This window comes from Anomaloglossus baeobatrachus, chromosome 8 (genome assembly GCF_048569485.1).
Source record: "Anomaloglossus baeobatrachus isolate aAnoBae1 chromosome 8, aAnoBae1.hap1, whole genome shotgun sequence".
Taxonomy (NCBI): Eukaryota; Metazoa; Chordata; class Amphibia; order Anura; family Aromobatidae; genus Anomaloglossus; species Anomaloglossus baeobatrachus.
Window position 1 is genome coordinate 245,814,710 of NC_134360.1, and position 18,675 is coordinate 245,833,384.

The 18,675-nt window shown below is 49.7% G+C and overlaps 1 protein-coding gene across 2 annotated transcripts; it reads right to left on the bottom strand.

Annotated features, from left to right (window-relative positions):
* Positions 1 to 5,756: 5,756 nt before the first annotated feature.
* On the bottom strand, positions 5,757 to 18,655 carry TOE1 (target of EGR1, exonuclease). 2 transcript variants are annotated; one of them, XM_075320500.1, is made up of 8 exons: positions 18,604 to 18,655; positions 18,305 to 18,421; positions 16,625 to 16,665; positions 16,294 to 16,390; positions 15,971 to 16,129; positions 14,617 to 14,876; positions 7,911 to 8,082; positions 5,757 to 6,823 (listed from the first exon to the last, which is right to left on the bottom strand). In XM_075320500.1, the coding sequence occupies exons 2-8, from the start codon at positions 18,413 to 18,415 to the stop codon at positions 6,152 to 6,154; spliced, it is 1,512 nt and encodes a 503-aa protein (XP_075176615.1). In that variant the 5' UTR covers positions 18,416 to 18,421; positions 18,604 to 18,655; the 3' UTR covers positions 5,757 to 6,151. The 2 variants fall into 2 exon arrangements, with proteins under 2 accessions (XP_075176615.1, XP_075176613.1); XM_075320498.1 differs by having other exon boundaries at positions 18,592 to 18,642.
* Between the last annotated feature and the right edge of the window lie 20 nt (positions 18,656 to 18,675).

Below are 18,675 nucleotides of genomic sequence, written 5' to 3' on the forward strand. Positions count from 1 at the left end.
ACCCAGTTCAGACATAGAATGGAGTTCCAAACGTTATTCCTTATTTGTCTCCAGATAATGGCAAGCTGGTTAAACATTTTTTAGAAGCAGAATCTGCTTTCCATTCTTTTAACCACAAGGCTCTGCGCAAAACTACAGAGTTGGCAGATGCCATTGAGGTACGGCTCGTAGAGTCCAGTACCGCATTGATAGCATATGTCGCAAACGCAGACATTTGCGTAGTTAAGGACGCCACTCGCGGCACTGCTGGACGAATGATAGAGTCCACCTGTGCCAGACCAGCTGAAATAGCTTGGAGCGCCCACACGGCCGCGAATGCTGGTGCAAACGACGCGCCGATAGCTTCATAGACAGATTTCAACCAAAGGTCCATCTGTCTGTCATTGGCATCTTTAAGTGAAGCCCCATCCTCCACTGCAACTATGGATCTAGCTGCAAGCCTGGATATTGGAGGGTCCACTTTTGGACACTGGGTCCAGCGTTTCACCACGTCAGGGGGAAAGGGATAACGTGTATCCTTAAGGCGTTTGGAAAAACGCTTGTCTGGATAAGCATGGTGTTTCTGGATTGATTCTCTGAAGTCAGAGTGGTCCAGAAAAGTACTCAATTTACGCTTGGGATACAGGAAATGGAATTTCTCCTGCTGGGCAGCTGCCTCCTCTGCTGAAGGGGCTGGGGGAGAAATATCCAACAGCCTATTGATGGCCGCTATAAGGTCATTTACCATGGCGTCACCATCAGGAGTATCCAAATTGAGTGCGGTGTCAGGGCTAGACTCCTGATCACCCACCTCTGTCTCATCATCTAGAGACCCTTCTCTCTGAGACCCTGACCCGCGTGATGACGTGGAGGGTCTCTCCCAGCGAGCTCGCTTAGGCGGACTGGGACTGTCATCGGAGTCAGAGCCCTCAGCCTGTGATGCCTGGGACCCCCTTGAATTACGGATTAATTCCAACTGAGGGGGACCGGGGAACATAGACACAGCAGTGTCCATGGTCTGAGCAACTGGCCTGGACTGCAAGGTTTCCAGGATTTTTGTCATAGTCACAGACATTTTATCAGCAAAAACTGCAAATTCTGTCCCCGTCACCGGGGCAGGGTTCACAGGCGACCCTGCCTGGGCTACCACCACCATAGGCTCTGGCTGACTAAGTGCCACTGGGACTGAACATTGCACACAATGAGAGTCGTTGGAGCCTGCTGGTAGATTAGCCCCACATGCTGTACAAGCAGTGTATGCAGCCCGTGCCTTGGCACCCTTGCGTTTTGTGGATGACATGTTGTTGTCTCCTCAGAGCAATATAGGGTATACAGCCAAGAAGCGACCGAACAGTGCAGTATATATGTATATATATAACTGATACAGAAATACAATACAACACTGTGGCACTAGTGGGGCCAGCACTACTGTGCTGCTTACCGCCCGCCAAACGCGGGTGTGTGGTCGCCAGAAATCCCTAGTCTGGGTCTCCCAGAGCCTGTGTCCGTCCTCCAGCCAGACTGCATGCAGGAATGGCTGCCGGCGTCCTGTGGAGGGGGGGCGGGCCCTGGGCGTGCTCAGACTAAAAAGCGGGAAACCTGCGTCCCATTGTGCCTAGTGAGAGGGCTGGAGCATGTAAATAAGGCTCCAGCCCTCGGCGCTGATGATTACACAGCGTCTCTCCCTTTCCCTGATTGACAGGGAGGGGGCGGGAACGAAGCGGAGCTAGGCCGCAAAAGCCGGGGACTAGAGTTATAAGCGCCGCCGCCGTAAAAGCGCGGTCGGCGCTAAGTCCCCGGCGCACTACAAGTCCCCTCCGCGCCGCCGCTCCAAGAGTGGCCGGCGCGGTAGTTCCCATCACCTGAAGTCACCCAGCCCAACTGCTGTGACTCAAACCCAGCGTGCAACGCTACTGTCCCCGGCGCACTAACACACCCAGCAAGTCTGGCGTGTGTGTGCCTGTCTGTACGGGGACACAGAGTACCTGAAAGTTGCAGGGCCTTGTCCCTGAACGGTACTCAGCTCCGTATCCAGCAGGTTCACTGGGTCTGTGGATGGAGCCCGGCCTCAGGGCTTGGGGGCCGGTAAGATCCCACTTCCGCAGAGCCCCTCAGGGGGATGGGGAAGGAAAACAGCATGTGGGCTCCAGCCTCCGTACCCGCAATGGGTACCTCAACCTTACAAACCACAAGTGGGGTAAGAAGGGAGCATGCTGGGGGCCCCATATGGGCCCTCTTTTCTTCCATCCGACATAGTCAGCAGCTACTGCTGACTAAACAGTGGAGCTATGCGTGGATGTCTGACCTCCTTCGCACAAAGCAGAAAACTGGTGAGCCAGTGATCCCACTGGGGGTGTATAGCCAGAAGGGGAGGGGCCTTACACTTTTTAGTGTAATTGCTTTGTGTGGCCTCCGGAGGCAGTGCTATACACCCAATCGTCTGGGTCTCCCAATGGAGCGCCGAAGAAAGTTAAAACAATCACATACAGCATACTCTCCCCTTACAATAAAGGACCAGGACCCCCAACATAAACGTCTCAGGTACTTAGCTGCTGAGACACAGGGCCATGTCCCTGGGGATGAGTGCTCCGGTCCAACAGAATCCTCAAGGGGCTGTGGATGGAGACCGGATTCCTGCCAGGCATGGAGACCGTGCTGGCTCCCACTTCAAGCCAGAGCCCAGAAGGGATGGTGAAGGAGCGCGGCATGTAAGGCTGCAGCCTTGTAAATCAACCTTAACAACACCGCCGACACAGTGGGGTGAGAAGGGACATGCCGGGAGTCCAGACATGGACCCGCTTTTCTTCAAACTCTTTCCAAACGTCAAACAAATCAGATGAGAATGCATGTGTGGATGTATGCCTCCTGACACAAAGCAATAAACTGGCTAGGACTGGCTACCAGCGGGTGTATAAGCTCAGAGGGAGGAGCTACACTTTTAAGTGTAGTACTTTGTGTGTCCTCCGGAGGCAGAAGCTAAACACCCATGGTCTGGGTCTCCCAAAGGAACGATGAAGAAAAGTGAATCGTTTGTATAATACTTATGCCAATGGGAGCGGATAACTATGAATATTGTCCGATTCTCAGCTGCTGTCACTCAAGAAGTTTATTATTTTATACACTTTACTTTTTCGGATTTCAAAACCTATACATCCGAGCTGACCACTACAGGTATGTATGGAATCAGCCTGATAGTGCCAGTATAGCACTGTATGTATAGAATCAGCCTGATAGCGCCAGTATAGCACTGTATGTATGGAATCAGCCTGATAGTGCCAGTATAGCACTGTATGTATGGAATCAGCCTGATAGTGCCAGTATAGCACTGTATGTATGGAATCAGCCTGATAGTGCCAGTATAGCACTGTATGTATAGAATCAGCCTGATAGCGCCAGTATAGCACTGTATGTATGGAATCAGCCTGATAGTGCCAGTATAGCACTGTATGTATGGAATCAGCCTGATAGTGCCAGTATAGCACTGTATGTATGGAATCAGCCTGATAGTGCCAGTATAGCACTGTATGTATAGACTCAGCCTGATAGTGCCAGTATAGCACTGTATGTATAGAATCAGCCTGATAGCGCCAGTATAGCACTGTATGTATAGAATCAGCCTGATAGTGCCAGTATAGCACTGTATGTATGGAATCAGCCTGATAGTGCCAGTATAGCACTGTATGTATAGAATCAGCCTGATAGCGCCAGTATAGCACTGTATATATAGAATCAGCCTGATAGCGCCAGTATAGCACTGTATGTATAGAATCAGCCTGATAGCGGCAGTATAGCACTGTATGTATGGAATCAGCCTGATAGTGCCAGTATAGCACTGGCTTTGGGCTATATACAAAAATCTTGGTGATTGGTTTCCTTTAAATTACTCTACCTTCATGTAAGTGAATGTGGTCACGAGCTGTAGGAAATTGGTTGGTTTTTCTCGAGTCGCTTGTCGGGGTTGTGACAACTTTCACTTATGTTATGGTGCGATGAAGCTTCCCAGTTCTGCAATTTACCACCGCACAGAGGATCTGCAGGAGGAAAACCTAGAAAAGGAATCAGATAGGTCACCGATATTTAGATTTTATTTTTGTTAATAAATGACTTTACAAATTCATGTGAAATGTCAAAGTTAGAAGCAGCACTGCAGGCAGCCATATTGTCCAAACCGCTAAAAAAAACGAAACAAAAGACATTAAGACTTACCTCCATAAACAAAGGATGTTCAGCAGGTGACAAATAGCAACTTTTCACCTTAAACTCCGCACCGAAGGGGGCAAAAAAAAAAGAAAAGGCCCACCTATAGGAACCGCAAGGGCGGACTGACCCACACTTTCAGCATCATAGATACAGGAGGCTGTTAGGTCAGACATTGTACTCCATATACAGACCGCAAAATATGCCTAAGTTACCAGATTCACAGTGTAACACATGGCGATCCTTGGCCACAAAACCTGTCACCGCATAGTACCAGTACATGGGGTCACGTTACCACCCCAGTCTCAAAGTCAGAAAAATTAAATTTTTAGCTTTGTTTTTTTTTTTTCAATTTGCAGGTCTATTCACTTGCTGTGATGTAGCAGCTTACAGCGCTCTTTAGTGTGACATTCCAAGTAGCCTTAGGCTATGTGCACACAGGAAAATGTACCCGCGGATTTTGCCGTGGAAAACCTGGGGATTTATCTAGATTTTCCAGATAAATCCGCAGGTTTTAGCAAGTACAGACACTCCCCATGTTATCCTATGGGACATGGGGAGTGCTGTATCAATGCTGCGGCATGTGCGGCTGTGGAATATGCTGTGGATTTCCCGCAGCCGCACGTAACTGCATGTCAATTATTCATGTAGAAATATCTGCAGATATCCCGCCTTTCCACTATGGAGATGGAGGGCCTGTCGTCCACAGGTATTTCCACACTTGTCCCGCAGGTTGACCACAACAAAAATGCTCGAATCCCGCAGCAATGGAAAGCTGCGGATTCCGGGCAGTAGCTGCAGGAAACCTGCAGCAAAATCCGCGGGTACGTTGTCCAATGGGCACATGGCCTTAAAGAGGTGGTTCACCCATTTTCATTACTGGCCACATCGATATTATGTTGAGAAGCAAAGTGTCTCTCAGATACCTGGTGTTGGCAATTCTGCCTGTGAGCAGCGTTATTGCAATCCACTCACCCCCTTCACGTGACCTGGGATCCGGTGATGTCACGTCAACTTCCTGTTGACCTGACATCAGCGCGTCCGGCCCCAGTCTCTGCGAGTCACTGGGCTGTGTATCACCGCTCATCACCGCCCAGCATAGTTCCTGCGTGCACGCTCTGCAGTGAAGGAGCAGAGAAATGCTGCATTGTGACAAGCGGTGAAAAACCGCCCACAGCCAGACACTCAGGAAGACTGGGTCCGGCCTCCGTTGACGTGACATCACCGGATTCGGGAGGTCACGTGAACGAGATGAGTGGCCCGCAATAGCGCCACTCACAGGCAGTATTGGCAACACAAAGAACTTGAGAGAAATATTATGTCTCAACATACTATCTATGTGGCCAATAATGAAAAGGGGGTGAACCATCCCTTTAAAGAAAGTGAGTCTAGGCCGAGTGATTAGTGAGGTCATCGAAGAAGGAAAGTGACATTTAAAATAAGTTAAATAAATTCTCTGGTCATTTGTACCTGGTCTCTGCAGCCTGCAGTGTAAAGAATGGAGGTCCATTTCTACATGTAAATCTTTCCTCTCTAATCTATACTAGCTATATTTATATAGACTACACATAGACATGGGATTTATTCATAGATGACGCTTTTGTTTAAAAATAAAAAACATTATCTGCCAGATCCATTCCTGACATATACATGACGGACAAAATAAAATCTTGTTCTTTTCACTGAAATCTCAATCCAGAAAATTGGAATAAGTCGCAAAATCAAAACAATGTGTTACAAATCATCAGGTGCTGCAGCTGGGAGGAAAGCTCGAGTCTGACGTCTGCTGGGCAGGAGCCGGTGTGTGACGGGCCGGTGATCGGGCGTCTGACCACGTCAGGGGTGAGAAGGAAGGGATGCCCCCTAAATACACTACATGGGGGGGTACAGTGGCTCTGAGGTTGGGGCACGCCGTCGTCACCCAGGTTGTATCATCCCCTCCGTTCTGCGTAATTGTAACCCCCTGATGTGTGACTCAGGAGCCGACGCTTGAGATCAGCCTCATCTTCTGGACGTGAGCTCTGGATGACTTGGAGAAGACGCTCTTCACAATCTGCAGGGGGACATTTTTCCCACTTAGGTAGATCTTATTGAGACAGTTCGGGAGGACGCAGAGAGCAGAGGAGTCCGAGCTCTTATCTTTCTTCAACATCCACACATAGGCCATGATGTAACCAGTCATGAAAGCGTCAAACCCGGCTCTGTGAGTTCCTGACTCGGAGGATGGCGGCGGTGGCGGCAACTTGGTGACTGCTCCATGGTGGTTGGTGGAGTCCAGTAATAACGGGGCAGCCTCTTCTATTAGTGACTGATTGCTCTTCTCAGTATCTCCTGGCTGTTGGCACAATGCTGGGGGCACATTCTCCGGGCTGATCTTGGCATTATCTTGGTCTTCATCCATTTGACCATCCATGATGGATTCTGATGCCCCCACCTCGATCTGCTCTGTATCATTAGCTTTACAAGAGACCCCTGAATTTTGCTTACTAGGGGGCTCAGTTTCCATGTCCGCAAGAGCCGCGGCTGCTTTCTTTCTCTTCCGTCTCTTTCTCTTCTTTTCATCTTTACATTTCTCGTCTTCCTCAATGATCAGGTCGATATTGTGGGACTGTGTGCACTTTAACCCATTGGGACACCAGCCGTATGCCTTAGAGCAAACAAAAAAACAAAAAAAAAAATCAGACACATTCATAGTAGTGGCAGGAGCAGCTCCCTCTCTCCCCCTCCAGAAATATTTGTAATACCCGACATGTGCATGGCGATTACCTGGCCATCCTACAGTTTATAATAATAGATAGATATGAGATATATCTCTATATCTATAGGCTCAGTAGTTAGAACTGTAGGAAGGGTAGCTCAGTGGTTGGCACTATAGGAAGGGTAGCGCAGTGGTTGGCATTGTAGGAAGGGTGGCTCAGTGGTAAGCAGTGTTGCTTTGCAGAGCTGGGGTCCTGGGTTGACATCCCACCAAAGACAACATTTGCAAGCAGTTTGTATGTTCTCCCCGTGTTCCCATGGGTTTCCTCCCACACTACAAATACAGATTGATAGGGAATTCAGGATTGTGAGCCCCAATGGGGACAGTGATAATGATGTCTGTACAGCGCTGTGGAATTAATAGCGCTATATAAGCAAGTATAATAAATAAAATAGCCTATCAGCTGGACTGGTTAACACTGGCAGGCTTGGCTAGTGTCAGTCCAGTATAGATGGGTGGGCTTCACTAACGTCTTCTTCCCTTGTCTGAAATGGCTGATAACAGAAAACAATAAAATCCATGGCAGCCAACAACCAAGCATATAGAAAATATATATGGCAGTAACAAACTGGTATTGTTGTGTAGTGCTTGTAAATGCAAGCAATTTTACAATTTACTACTTATTAACATTTTTAGTCATTATTGAGATACACTTTTTTTTTTTTGTTTTACAGCTTGTTGCCTTGGAGACCGACCACTGCTGTGACACATTAGAACCTCTTTTCTATTGCGCTTGTTAGCGCTGTTGGAAGCTGGGCCAGGAGAGCGATACCTCCTAATCCCGGCCAGCTTCAGCGCAGTGTTTACACACTCTACTGTAGCGGTGGTCGGTCTCCTAGACAACGAGCCGTAAACAAAAGAAAAGTGTTTATCAAGAACGGCTGCAACTTTTGAAATCAGCAAAAAAATTGAAAAAGGGCTCATTATTACAAGAAGAACCCAACAACATCTATGAAGAATAGAAATATGGACTCACAGAAAACCTCTCACAGATGTGGGGCGCGTCGGTGCCATAATTTGAAGATACGGGGTCGGGGAGAGAGCACAAGCGATAATCTATATATGCCGACATGGCAGCCGGGTAGTGACAAAACTGGACGTCCAGGTGCCCGCTGCTGGAGGCCACCAGTTTGCCATTCTCACGTTTACTGGAAGAGAAATGAACATTGAGCGATTTCACTCACACACCAGGTTATAGCGAGATGCCCTCCAGGCTATACATGTGGCGTCACACAGGCTGCACTGCCCCACAGAGGGGCGACTATCTGCAAACAGTTACCACTCTAGACCCCAAAAACTGAGAACGGATCTCTGACAAGTGCCCTAGACTTGTTCTGGTTTTATTACAATGTATCAGTGTAAACAATCTCTATCTAAACTCCAGCTCTTACCTACACTGACATATTGCAGCAAACCCTCATGAGCAGAACATCAGGACAGGTTTATTGATTTATAAACATTTCTATTCATTGACAGCAAGTAGGAACCTTGTAAACAGAGGAACCTACTGTTCATGAGATATTGTATTTAAGAAAATATTACAAACAAAACGAGAAATAAAAAGACCCAGAAACGTCTACTAAAAATGACAATATTGTAAAGAAGGGAATTTTGTTTACTTACCGTAAATTCCTTTTCTTCTAGCTCTAATTGGGAGACCCAGACAATTGGGTGTATAGGCTATGCCTCCGGAGGCCGCACAAAGTACTACACTTAAAAGTGTTAGGCCCCTCCCCTTCTGCCTATACACCCCCCGTGCTCCCACGGGCTCCTCAGTTTTGGTGCAAAAGCAAGAAGGAGGAAAAAGAATTATAAACTGGTTTAAAGTAACTTCAATCCGAAGGAAAACTCAGAGAACTGAAACCATTCAACATGAACAACATGTGTACACAAAAAAACAGGGGCGGGTGCTGGGTCTCCCAATTAGAGCTAGAAGAAAAGGAATTTACGGTAAGTAAACAAAATTCCCTTCTTTTTCGCTCCATTGGGAGACCCAGACAATTGGGACGTCCAAAAGCAGTCCCTGGGTGGGTAAAATAATACCTCGTAAGAGAGCCGTAAAACGGCCCTTTCCTACAGGTGGGCAACCGCCGCCTGAAGGACTCGTCTACCTAGGCTGGCATCCGCCGCAGCATAGGTATGCACCTGATAGTGCTTCGTGAAAGTGTGCAGGCTCGACCAGGTAGCCGCCTGACACACCTGTTGAGCCGTAGCCTGGTGCCTCAAAGCCCAGGACGCTCCCACGGCTCTGGTAGAATGGGCCTTCAGCCCTGAGGGAACCGGAAGCCCAGCCGAACGGTAAGCTTCGATAATTGGCTCCTTGATCCACCGAGCCAGGGTTGATTTGGAAGCCGGTGACCCTTTACGCTGGCCAGCGACAAGGACAAAGAGTGCATCCGAGCGGCGCAGGGGCGCCGTACGAGAAATGTAGAGTCTGAGTGCTCTCACCAGATCTAACAAGTGCAAATCCTTTTCACCTTGGTGAACTGGATGAGGATAAATAGAGGGTAAGGAAATATCCTGATTGAGATGAAAGGGGGATACCACCTTATGGAGAAACTCCGGAACCGGACGTAGAACCACCTTGTCCTGGTGAAAAACCAGAAAAGGGGCTTTGCACGACAACGCTGCTAGCTCAGACACTCTCCGATGTGAAGTGACTGCTACTAGAAAAACCACTTCCTGCGAAAGTCGTGAGAGAGAGATATCTCTCATTGGCTCGAACGGTGGTTTCTGAAGAACCATCAGCACCCTGTTCAGATCCCAGGGTTCTAACGGCCGCTTGTAAGGAGGAACGATGTGACAAACCCCCTGCAGGAACGTGCGTACCTGTGGAAGTCTAGCTAGGCGCTTCTGGAAAAACACAGAGCGCTGAAACTTGTCCCTTAAGGGAACCGAGCGACAAACCCTTTTCCAGTCCAGATTGAAGGAAGGACAGAAAAGTAGGTAATGCAAATGGCCAGGGAGAAAAACCCTGAGCAGAGCACCACGACAGGAAAATTTTCCACGTCCTGTGATAAATCTTGGCGGACGTTGGTTTCCTAGCCTGTCTCATAGTGGCAATGACTTTTTGAGATAACCCTGAAGACGCTAGGATCCAGGACTCAATGGCCACACAGTCAGGTTGAGGGCCGCAGAATTCAGATGGAAAAACGGCCCTTGAGACAGCAAGTCTGGTCGGTCTGGTAGTGCCCACGGTTGGCCGACCGTGAGATGCCACAGATCCGGGTACCACGACCTCCTCGGCCAGTCTGGAGCGACGAGGATGGCGCGGCGGCAGTCGGCCCTGATCTTGCGTAACACTCTGGGCAACAGTGCCAGCGGAGGAAACACATAAGGGAGCTGAAACTGCGACCAATCCTGAACTAAGGCGTCTGCCGCCAGAGCTCTGGGATTTTGAGACCGTGCCATGAACGCCGGTACCTTGTTGTTGTGCCGGGACGCCATTAGGTCGACGTCCGGCATCCCCCAGCGGCAACAGATCTCCTGAAACACGTCCGGGTGAAGGGACCATTCCCCTGCGTCCATGCCCTGGCGACTGAGATAATCTGCTTCCCAGTTTTCCACGCCTGGGATGTGAACTGCGGATATGGTGGAGGCCGTGGCTTCCACCCACATCAAAATCCGCCGGACTTCCTGGAAGGCTTGTCGACTGCGTGTGCCGCCTTGGTGGTTGATGTATGCCACCGCTGTGGAATTGTCCGACTGAATTCGGATCTGCTTGCCTTCCAGCCACTGCTGGAACGCTTTCAGGGCAAGATACACTGCCCGAATTTCCAGAACATTGATCTGAAGCGAGGACTCTTGCTGGGTCCACGTACCCTGAGCCCTGTGGTGGAGAAAAACCGCTCCCCACCCTGACAGACTCGCGTCCGTCGTGACCACCTCCCAGGATGGGGGTAGGAAGGATTTCCCCTTCGATAATGAAGTGGGAAGAAGCCACCACCGAAGGGAAGCTTTGGTCGCCTGAGAGAGGGAGACGGTCCTGTCGAGGGACGTCGGCTTCCTGTCCCATTTGCGTAGGATGTCCCATTGAAGAGGACGCAGGTGAAACTGCGCGAAAGGGACTGCTTCCATTGCTGCCACCATCTTCCCCAGGAAGTGCATGAGGCGCCTCAAGGGGTGTGAATGGCCTTGAAGGAGAGATTGTACCCCTGTCTGTAGTGACCGCTGCTTGATCAGCGGAAGCTTCACTATCGCTGAGAGGGTATGAAACTCCATGCCAAGGTATGTGAGCGATTGGGCCGGTGTCAGATTTGACTTTGGAAAATTGATGATCCACCCGAAACTCTGGAGAGTCTCCAGGGTAGCGTCGAGGCTGTGTTGGCATGCCTCTTGAGAGGGTGCCTTGATCAACAGATCGTCCAAGTACGGGATCACCGAGTGACCCTGAGAATGGAGGACCGCTACTACAGTAGCCATAACCTTGGTGAAAACCCGTGGGGCTGTTGCCAGGCCGAATGGCAGTGCCACGAACTGCAGGTGTTCGTTTCCTATGGCGAAGCGCAAGAAGCGCTGGTGCTCTGGGGCAATCGGAACGTGGAGATAAGCATCTTTGATATCGATCGATGCAAGGAAATCTCCTTGGGACATTGAGGCGATGACGGAGCGAAGGGATTCCATCCGGAACCGCCTGGTCTTTACGTGTTTGTTGAGAAGTTTCAGGTCTAGGACAGGACGGAAAGACCCGTCCTTCTTTGGGACCACAAACAAGTTGGAGTAAAAACCGTGGCCCTGTTGATGAAGAGGAACAGGGACCACCACTCCTTCTGCCTTCAGAGTGCCCAGCGCCTGCAGAAGCGCCTCGGCTCGCTCGGGAGGCGGAGAAGACCTGAAGAATCGAGTCGGGGGACGAGAGATGAACTCTATCTTGTAACCGTGAGATAGAATGTCTCTCACCCAGCGGTCTTTTATTTGTGGCAGCCAGGCGTCGCCAAAGCGGGAGAGCCTGCCACCGACCGAGGATGCTACTAGAGGAGGTCGAAAGTCATGAGGAAGCCGCCTTGTTAGCGGTGCCTCCAATGTTCTTTTTAGGACGTGACTTAGACCGCCATGCATCAGAGTTCCTTTGTTCTTTCTGAGACCTTTTGGACGAGGAGAATTGGGACCTGCCCGCGCCCCGAAAGGACTGAAACCTCGCCTGCCCTCTCCTCTGTTGGGGAATGTTCTGTTTGGGCTGGGGTAAGGATGTATCCTTTCCCTTGGATTGTTTGATGATTTCATCCAGACGCTCGCCAAACAGCCTGTCGCCAGAAATTGGCAAACTGGTTAAGCGCTTTTTGGAAGCAGAATCTGCCTTCCATTCCCGTAGCCACAAGGCCCTGCGGAGTACCACAGAATTGGCGGTCGCCACCGCCGTACGGCTCGCAGAGTCCAGGACAGCATTAATAGCGTAAGACGCAATTGCCGAGGTCTGGGTGGTAATGGATGCCACTTGTGGCGCGGCCGTGCAAGTGGCTGCTTCAATTTGCGCTTGACCTGCTGAGATAGCTTGCAGCGCCCATACAGCTGCGAATGCTGGGGCAAAAGAAGCTCCGATAGCTTCATAGATGGATTTCAACCAGAGCTCCATCTGCCTGTCAGTGGCATCTTTGAGCGAGGCCCCATCTTCCACTGCAAGTATGGATCTAGCCGCCAGTCTGGAGATTGGAGGATCCACTTTGGGACATTGAGTCCAACCTTTAACCACGTCCGGGGGGAAAGGATAACGTGTATCCTTAAGGCGCTTAGAAAAACGCTTATCTGGACAAGCATGGTGATTCTGGATTGCCTCTCTGAAATCAGAGTGGTCTAGAAACATACTCTGTGTCCGCTTGGGAAACCTGAAACGAAATTTCTCCTGCTGAGAAGCTGACTCCTCCGCCGGAGGGGCTGAGGGAGAAATATCCAGCAACTGATGGATGGACGCAATAAGATCGTTCACTATGGCGTCCCCGTCTGGAGTATTAAGATTGAGAGCGCTCTCAGGATCAGAATCCTGATCAGCTGTCTCCGCATCATCAACCAAAGATTCCCCCCGCTGAGACCCTAAACAATATGATGTCAAGGGAAATTCTAAGCGAGCCCGCTTAGTCAATCTGGGGCTGGGGTCTAAGTCAGAACCCTCAGACTGGGATGTAGGAGATACCCCGGGAGGACATTGTTGGTCCAACTGAGGGGGGCCCGGGAACAACGATTCAACAGGGTCCCGTTGCTGAGATACCGGCCTGGACTGCAAGGCTTCTAGTATCTTAGCCATAGTCTCAGAGTTTAGCAAACTCAGTCCCCGTCACCTGGACAGTGTCAACAGGTGTCTCCCCCTGGGCCCCTCTTAGCATAGGCTCCGGCTGAAGAAGTGGCACAGGGGTCGAACACTGCACACAATGAGGGTCAGTGGAACCTGCCGGTAGTGGGGTCTTACAAGCGGCGCAGGCAGCATAATAAGCCTGTGTTTTGGCACCCCTGCCTTTTGTGGGCGCCATGCTATAGTTTTCCTTGAGTTACACAAAAGGGTATATAGTCAGAATGCACTGTGCTCATACAGTGTAAAGTATATATGATACACAAATAATGTACCAACACACTACAGCACCATGGGGCTAGCACCAACAGGTGCTGCTTACCAGCCGCCTAAAGCGGTTGTGAGGCCACCAGAGACCGTGTCTGGGTCTCCCAGGACTTGTCCCTCTTCTGCAGCATCGGTGGAGCTGACAGGAATGGCTGCGGCGTCCTGACGAGATGAGGGAGCTGTGGGCGTGGCCGAGAAAGAGCGCGAACTGGTGCTCACACCGTGCACAGTGAGGGGGGTGGAGTATGTAAATCATACTCCAGCCCTCAGAGCTGCTCGCTCCGTGCAGCGTTCCGCCCTTCCCCCTGCCTGTCAGGCCTGAGGGCGGGAGAAAAGTAAACTAGGCCGCAAGGAAGTCGGGGACTCTAGTAATAAACGCGGCCGCCGTAAAAGCGCGGCCGGCGTGAAAGTCCCCGGCGAACTACAAGTCCCAGCCGCGCCGCAGTCCCATGGCAGCGGCGGTTAGTGCGGTAGCCCTTACATATAAACACACTCAGCGACGCTGAGTGTGTAATGGCACATATAGACCCGGTCAGCGCCGCGGTCCCCGGTGCACTAGCACACCCAGCAAAGCTGAGGTGATGCCGTGCGCGGTCCCCACAGGGATACAGAGTACCTCCAAGATGCAGGGCCATGTCCCTGAACGATACTCGGCTCCTATCCATCAGGCTCCACAGGAGTTGTGGATGGAGCACGGTCTCAGTGCCTGGAGACCGGTAAGATCCCACTTCGCCCAGAGGGGGATGGGGAAGGAAAGCAGCATGTGGGCTCCAGCCTCCGTACCCGCAATGGATACCTCAACCTTAACAACACCGCCGACAAGAGTGGGGTGAGAAGGGAGCATGCTGGGGGCCCTATATGGGCCCTCTTTTCTTCCATCCGACATAGTCAGCAGCTGCTGCTGACTAATCTGTGGAGCTGTGCTGTGTGTGTCTGACCTCCTTCGCACAAAGCAGAAAACTGAGGAGCCCGTGGGAGCACGGGGGGTGTATAGGCAGAAGGGGAGGGGCCTAACACTTTTAAGTGTAGTACTTTGTGCGGCCTCCGGAGGCATAGCCTATACACCCAATTGTCTGGGTCTCCCAATAGAGCGAAAAAGAAATTACCTACATCCAGACTACAGATCTGCACTCACCATTTCTTATAGGCGTATTCTAGATAAGAAGCCGTAAAGCGAGTCTCAAACTCCGAAGCGTATTTGGTGTCATAGACTCCGGCGGGGAACATTTCCGACAGGTCTGCGATGAAGTTCATCATTTTGTCGGGGAGATGAGCGTAGAAGCATTGATACAGGAAAGCCAAGTCTATGAGTCCATTGTGCAAGATTAGCGGCTTCCGGGCCTGGAGAAGCTCAAGGAAAAGAGTGCGGACGCTCTGGAGATGACGATCATCATCCTGAGTGGAGAGGAAAAGAGTCATAATGTTTATATACATCATGTGGATGGCGACATTAGAAAACATTTACCCTCTTATTTTTAATAATATATATATATATATATATATATTCCAATATATCTGATACAGACCTCCAAATGACTTGCTACAAGAGTACAGAGGGACAAGATAAAATTACGTATGCCTGCAGCCACCACTAGGGGGAGCTCCCTGTATACAGAGATACATGATAAGATCCTGCCTGCAGCCACCACTAGGGGGAGCTCCCTGTATACAGAGATACATGATAAGATCCTGCCTGCAGTCACCACTAGGGGGAGCTCCCTGTATACAGAGATACATGATAAGATCCTGCCTGCAGCCACCACTAGGGGGAGTTCCCTGTATACAGAGATACATGATAAGATCCTGTCTGCAGCCACCATTAGGGGGAGCTCCCTGTATACAGAGATACATGATAAGATTCTGTCTGCAGCCACCACTAGGGGGAGCTCCCTGTATACAGAGATACATGATAAGATCCTGCCTGCAGTCACCAATAGGGGGCGCTCCCTGTATACAGAGATACATGATGAGCTCTTCTCTGCAGTCACCACTAGGGGGCGCTCCCTGTATACAGAGATACATGATGAGATCTTCTGTGCATTCACCACCAGGAGGAGCTCCCTGTATACAGAGATAGGTAAGATTCTGTCTGCAGTCACCACTAGGGGGCGCTCCCTGTATAGAGACATACATGATAAGATCCTGTCTACAGTCACCACTAGGGGGAGCTCCCTGTATACAAATTTATACAGCTCCGATTAAATTCAATCTGACCTTTAGTAAGTAACTGCCCCTAGTGGTGGCTGCAGACAGAATCTTATCATTTATCTCAGGATATTTACACACCTGTCTATTGCAGGGCATCTGAAATTCTGTATCAGAAAAATTAAGCTCCAATTCCTATATAGATAAATTCTGAAAATTAGAAAAGCAAAAATATTAGAATTACTTAAAAAAAATTTCTAACCTAGGACGACACATTACCAGGATTTCAGCTACATCAGAGGCATACTAACCTCACAAAAGATTAGAAATGTATAAAGTGTTACCCGGTCGTTGCCCTTGTAGTAAGGGATCCCCTGGGAATATTGCTTATTGAAGTCAAACCCGTGCTGGACAAGGAACTGGACGGACTGAGGCTCTATGGTGTAATCCTCCATACACAGCAGGGTCAGGTTGTAGATCTGACACAGGTAGGTGTCCTCCCCCTGTAATGCACAGTAATGATGTTAACATGCAACTGCTCCATAATCTTACACAATATCTGAAATCCTCTGTGCTGCTTCCTCATAAGTGACTTTCCTTCAATATTTGCTCACATGATCAAAGCTCTTCTCTTTAGAAATACTCTGGTGCTACTGGAAGCATTTACCTTTTCTGGGAGGGTTTTGAAGCAGGCGATTCCCAAGGACAGTATGGATCGTGTACGTGCAGCCAGACATATTGCTTTGTACCTCTCCTCAACACACCTGCGAGTGATGAAAACAAACAGCTACATTTATCAGAAATATCTCACACACATTAGGGTTTATTTAGTCTTCTCCTGCATGAAGACGTCCTGGCCTTAGCCAAAAATTCAGAGACTGGATAAACAGGAAAATCCCCACAATCTAATACAGGAGTAGTCTGATATTTATTAGATTTTTTCCTTAGTTTAGAGAACATCGGCCATCACATGGAAATCTCCAGTGCACGTCACTTACTGGTTCAGTAAACTTCTCCGGGATCCCAGACCGCTCAGTTCCTGCATGAATGGGAAACAAATACATTGTTATACCAGGAGACATTGAGTTTCATTTTTCGAACGTAACTCTGCTTGCTGTCAGTAAATGAGAACATTTTCGTTTACTTCCAAAAGATGAAAATTTGTCCTGATCTAAAGCGTTTAGGCTGGTCATATACTATAATCATATCTCCCAACTCTGAAAGATGAGAAAGAACACAGATTGCAGAATTATTTGTTTTTTACAATAAACCATTCAATTGACCAAAAGCATATGAACCCAACACAAAAACAGTGAGGCCTCTTTGTGTTCCCACACACTACAATACCCCATTCAGTACGGCACTGCCACAGTGGTCCTCAGGTAACCATCGCTGAGGGCCCCCAGGGAACCACCGCTCAGCGCCCCCCACAGTGGTCTCTAGGGAACCACCGCTTTATGCTCCCCACTGTGGTCCTCAGCTCTCACAAAGGACCATGTGTCTGAAACGCGTTGCCGTTTTTTTATAACATTTTTCTAGCCCCTCGGGGTCATGCAATGTCATTTTACCTTTTGCTTCATGCCATTTTTTTGAATCTTATGAGCAAGTTTGTAATAAAGCCTGGAGATATTTTACTTGGGAGTGTATTGGAGCTGGAATTTTTTTCCTTTTGCTGTCACCAGGTAATCACTGCTCGGTGGTCCCCAGGTAACCACCGCTTGCTGCCCCCCACAGTGGTTCACAGGCAACCACCACTCGGTGCCCCCCCCCATAGTTGTCTAAATCCTGGACTGTCCCACTGAGATGGCTGTGAAGCATGGACTGATGACCTGCTCACTATGGAGGGACCCGTTAACCATGTAATGAGTGTCGGGGAATTCCAGACTTCGTGTGGGAGAGGATCGGGCTACTGAATGACAAACTGCCCAATTCTTTAGCTCTCAGGGGAAATGAGCTGACAGCGGAGATGTCTGGCCGCTGCTTACTCTCTGTCCCCACTCAGAAAACATGGACACTCAGCTTTATGGGATGTGCACGTATCATCAGTGGTTTTATGTGACTTCAGGGACGAATCAGACGACATTAACCTCAGTCACCTTCTCCTTCTAATTCCACCAAAATATATAAGGCTGCTTTCACACCTCTGGTTTTAGCAGAGGCGGCCAATGCGTATCCAACACCTATGCAACGGATGCAGCGACAATACTGCATCCTTTGCATAAGTTTTTGACATGCGGCCCGTCCAGTTTTTGCCGCTTGTGGCAGGCTACTGAGCATACGCAGTGGAAAAAACCGCATGCGGCAGCCGGATGCGGTGTTTGCCGCAGGACGCCGCATGCGGCGTCCATAGGCATGCATTGCAAATCACGCCGCATCGGCTGGATGCGGCGCAATGCGTTTTTTTTTTTGCCGGACAAAAAAAACGTGCCAGGCAGCGTTCCGTCCGGCCACCGCATCGGCTAAATCTGCCGCATCCGGCAAAAAAACGGACCGAACGCAAGCCCATGCAGCACAATCCGGCACTAATGAAAGTCTATGCAAAAAAATACGCAATCGGCAGCAAAAAAAAAAACGCTTGCCGTTTTTCTGCAAAGCGCCGGATTGTGCCGCACAGGAAAAACCGGATGTGTGAAAGCAGCCTAACCAATGGTGCGGCTGCGGTTACAGGCGTCACTTACAGTGTCCACCGCAATAAACGTGGACGTCTTCAGCGCCAGTAACATGGACGGCCAGAGCTCGCCAAAATTCTCAATGTGGACGTCAATCACCGGGATCTTCAGACTCGTCATCTTCACCTGAGAAATACAGAGCATCATTACACACGGGCGGAGGCTGCACTGACACCAGCGATGTATAGACACCGGGGGAGGAGTAACGAGGCCGGAGACACACAGCGGAGCACGGGGACACGTGATTCTGTGCAAAATCCATTCAGAAACATCTATCAATGTCTAAAAATACCCACCAGAAAACTCACATGAAACCTCAGCTTCCCGACGGACACCGCTTCACTTCCGGCGCATGCTGATGACGTATGATCACGTGCTTC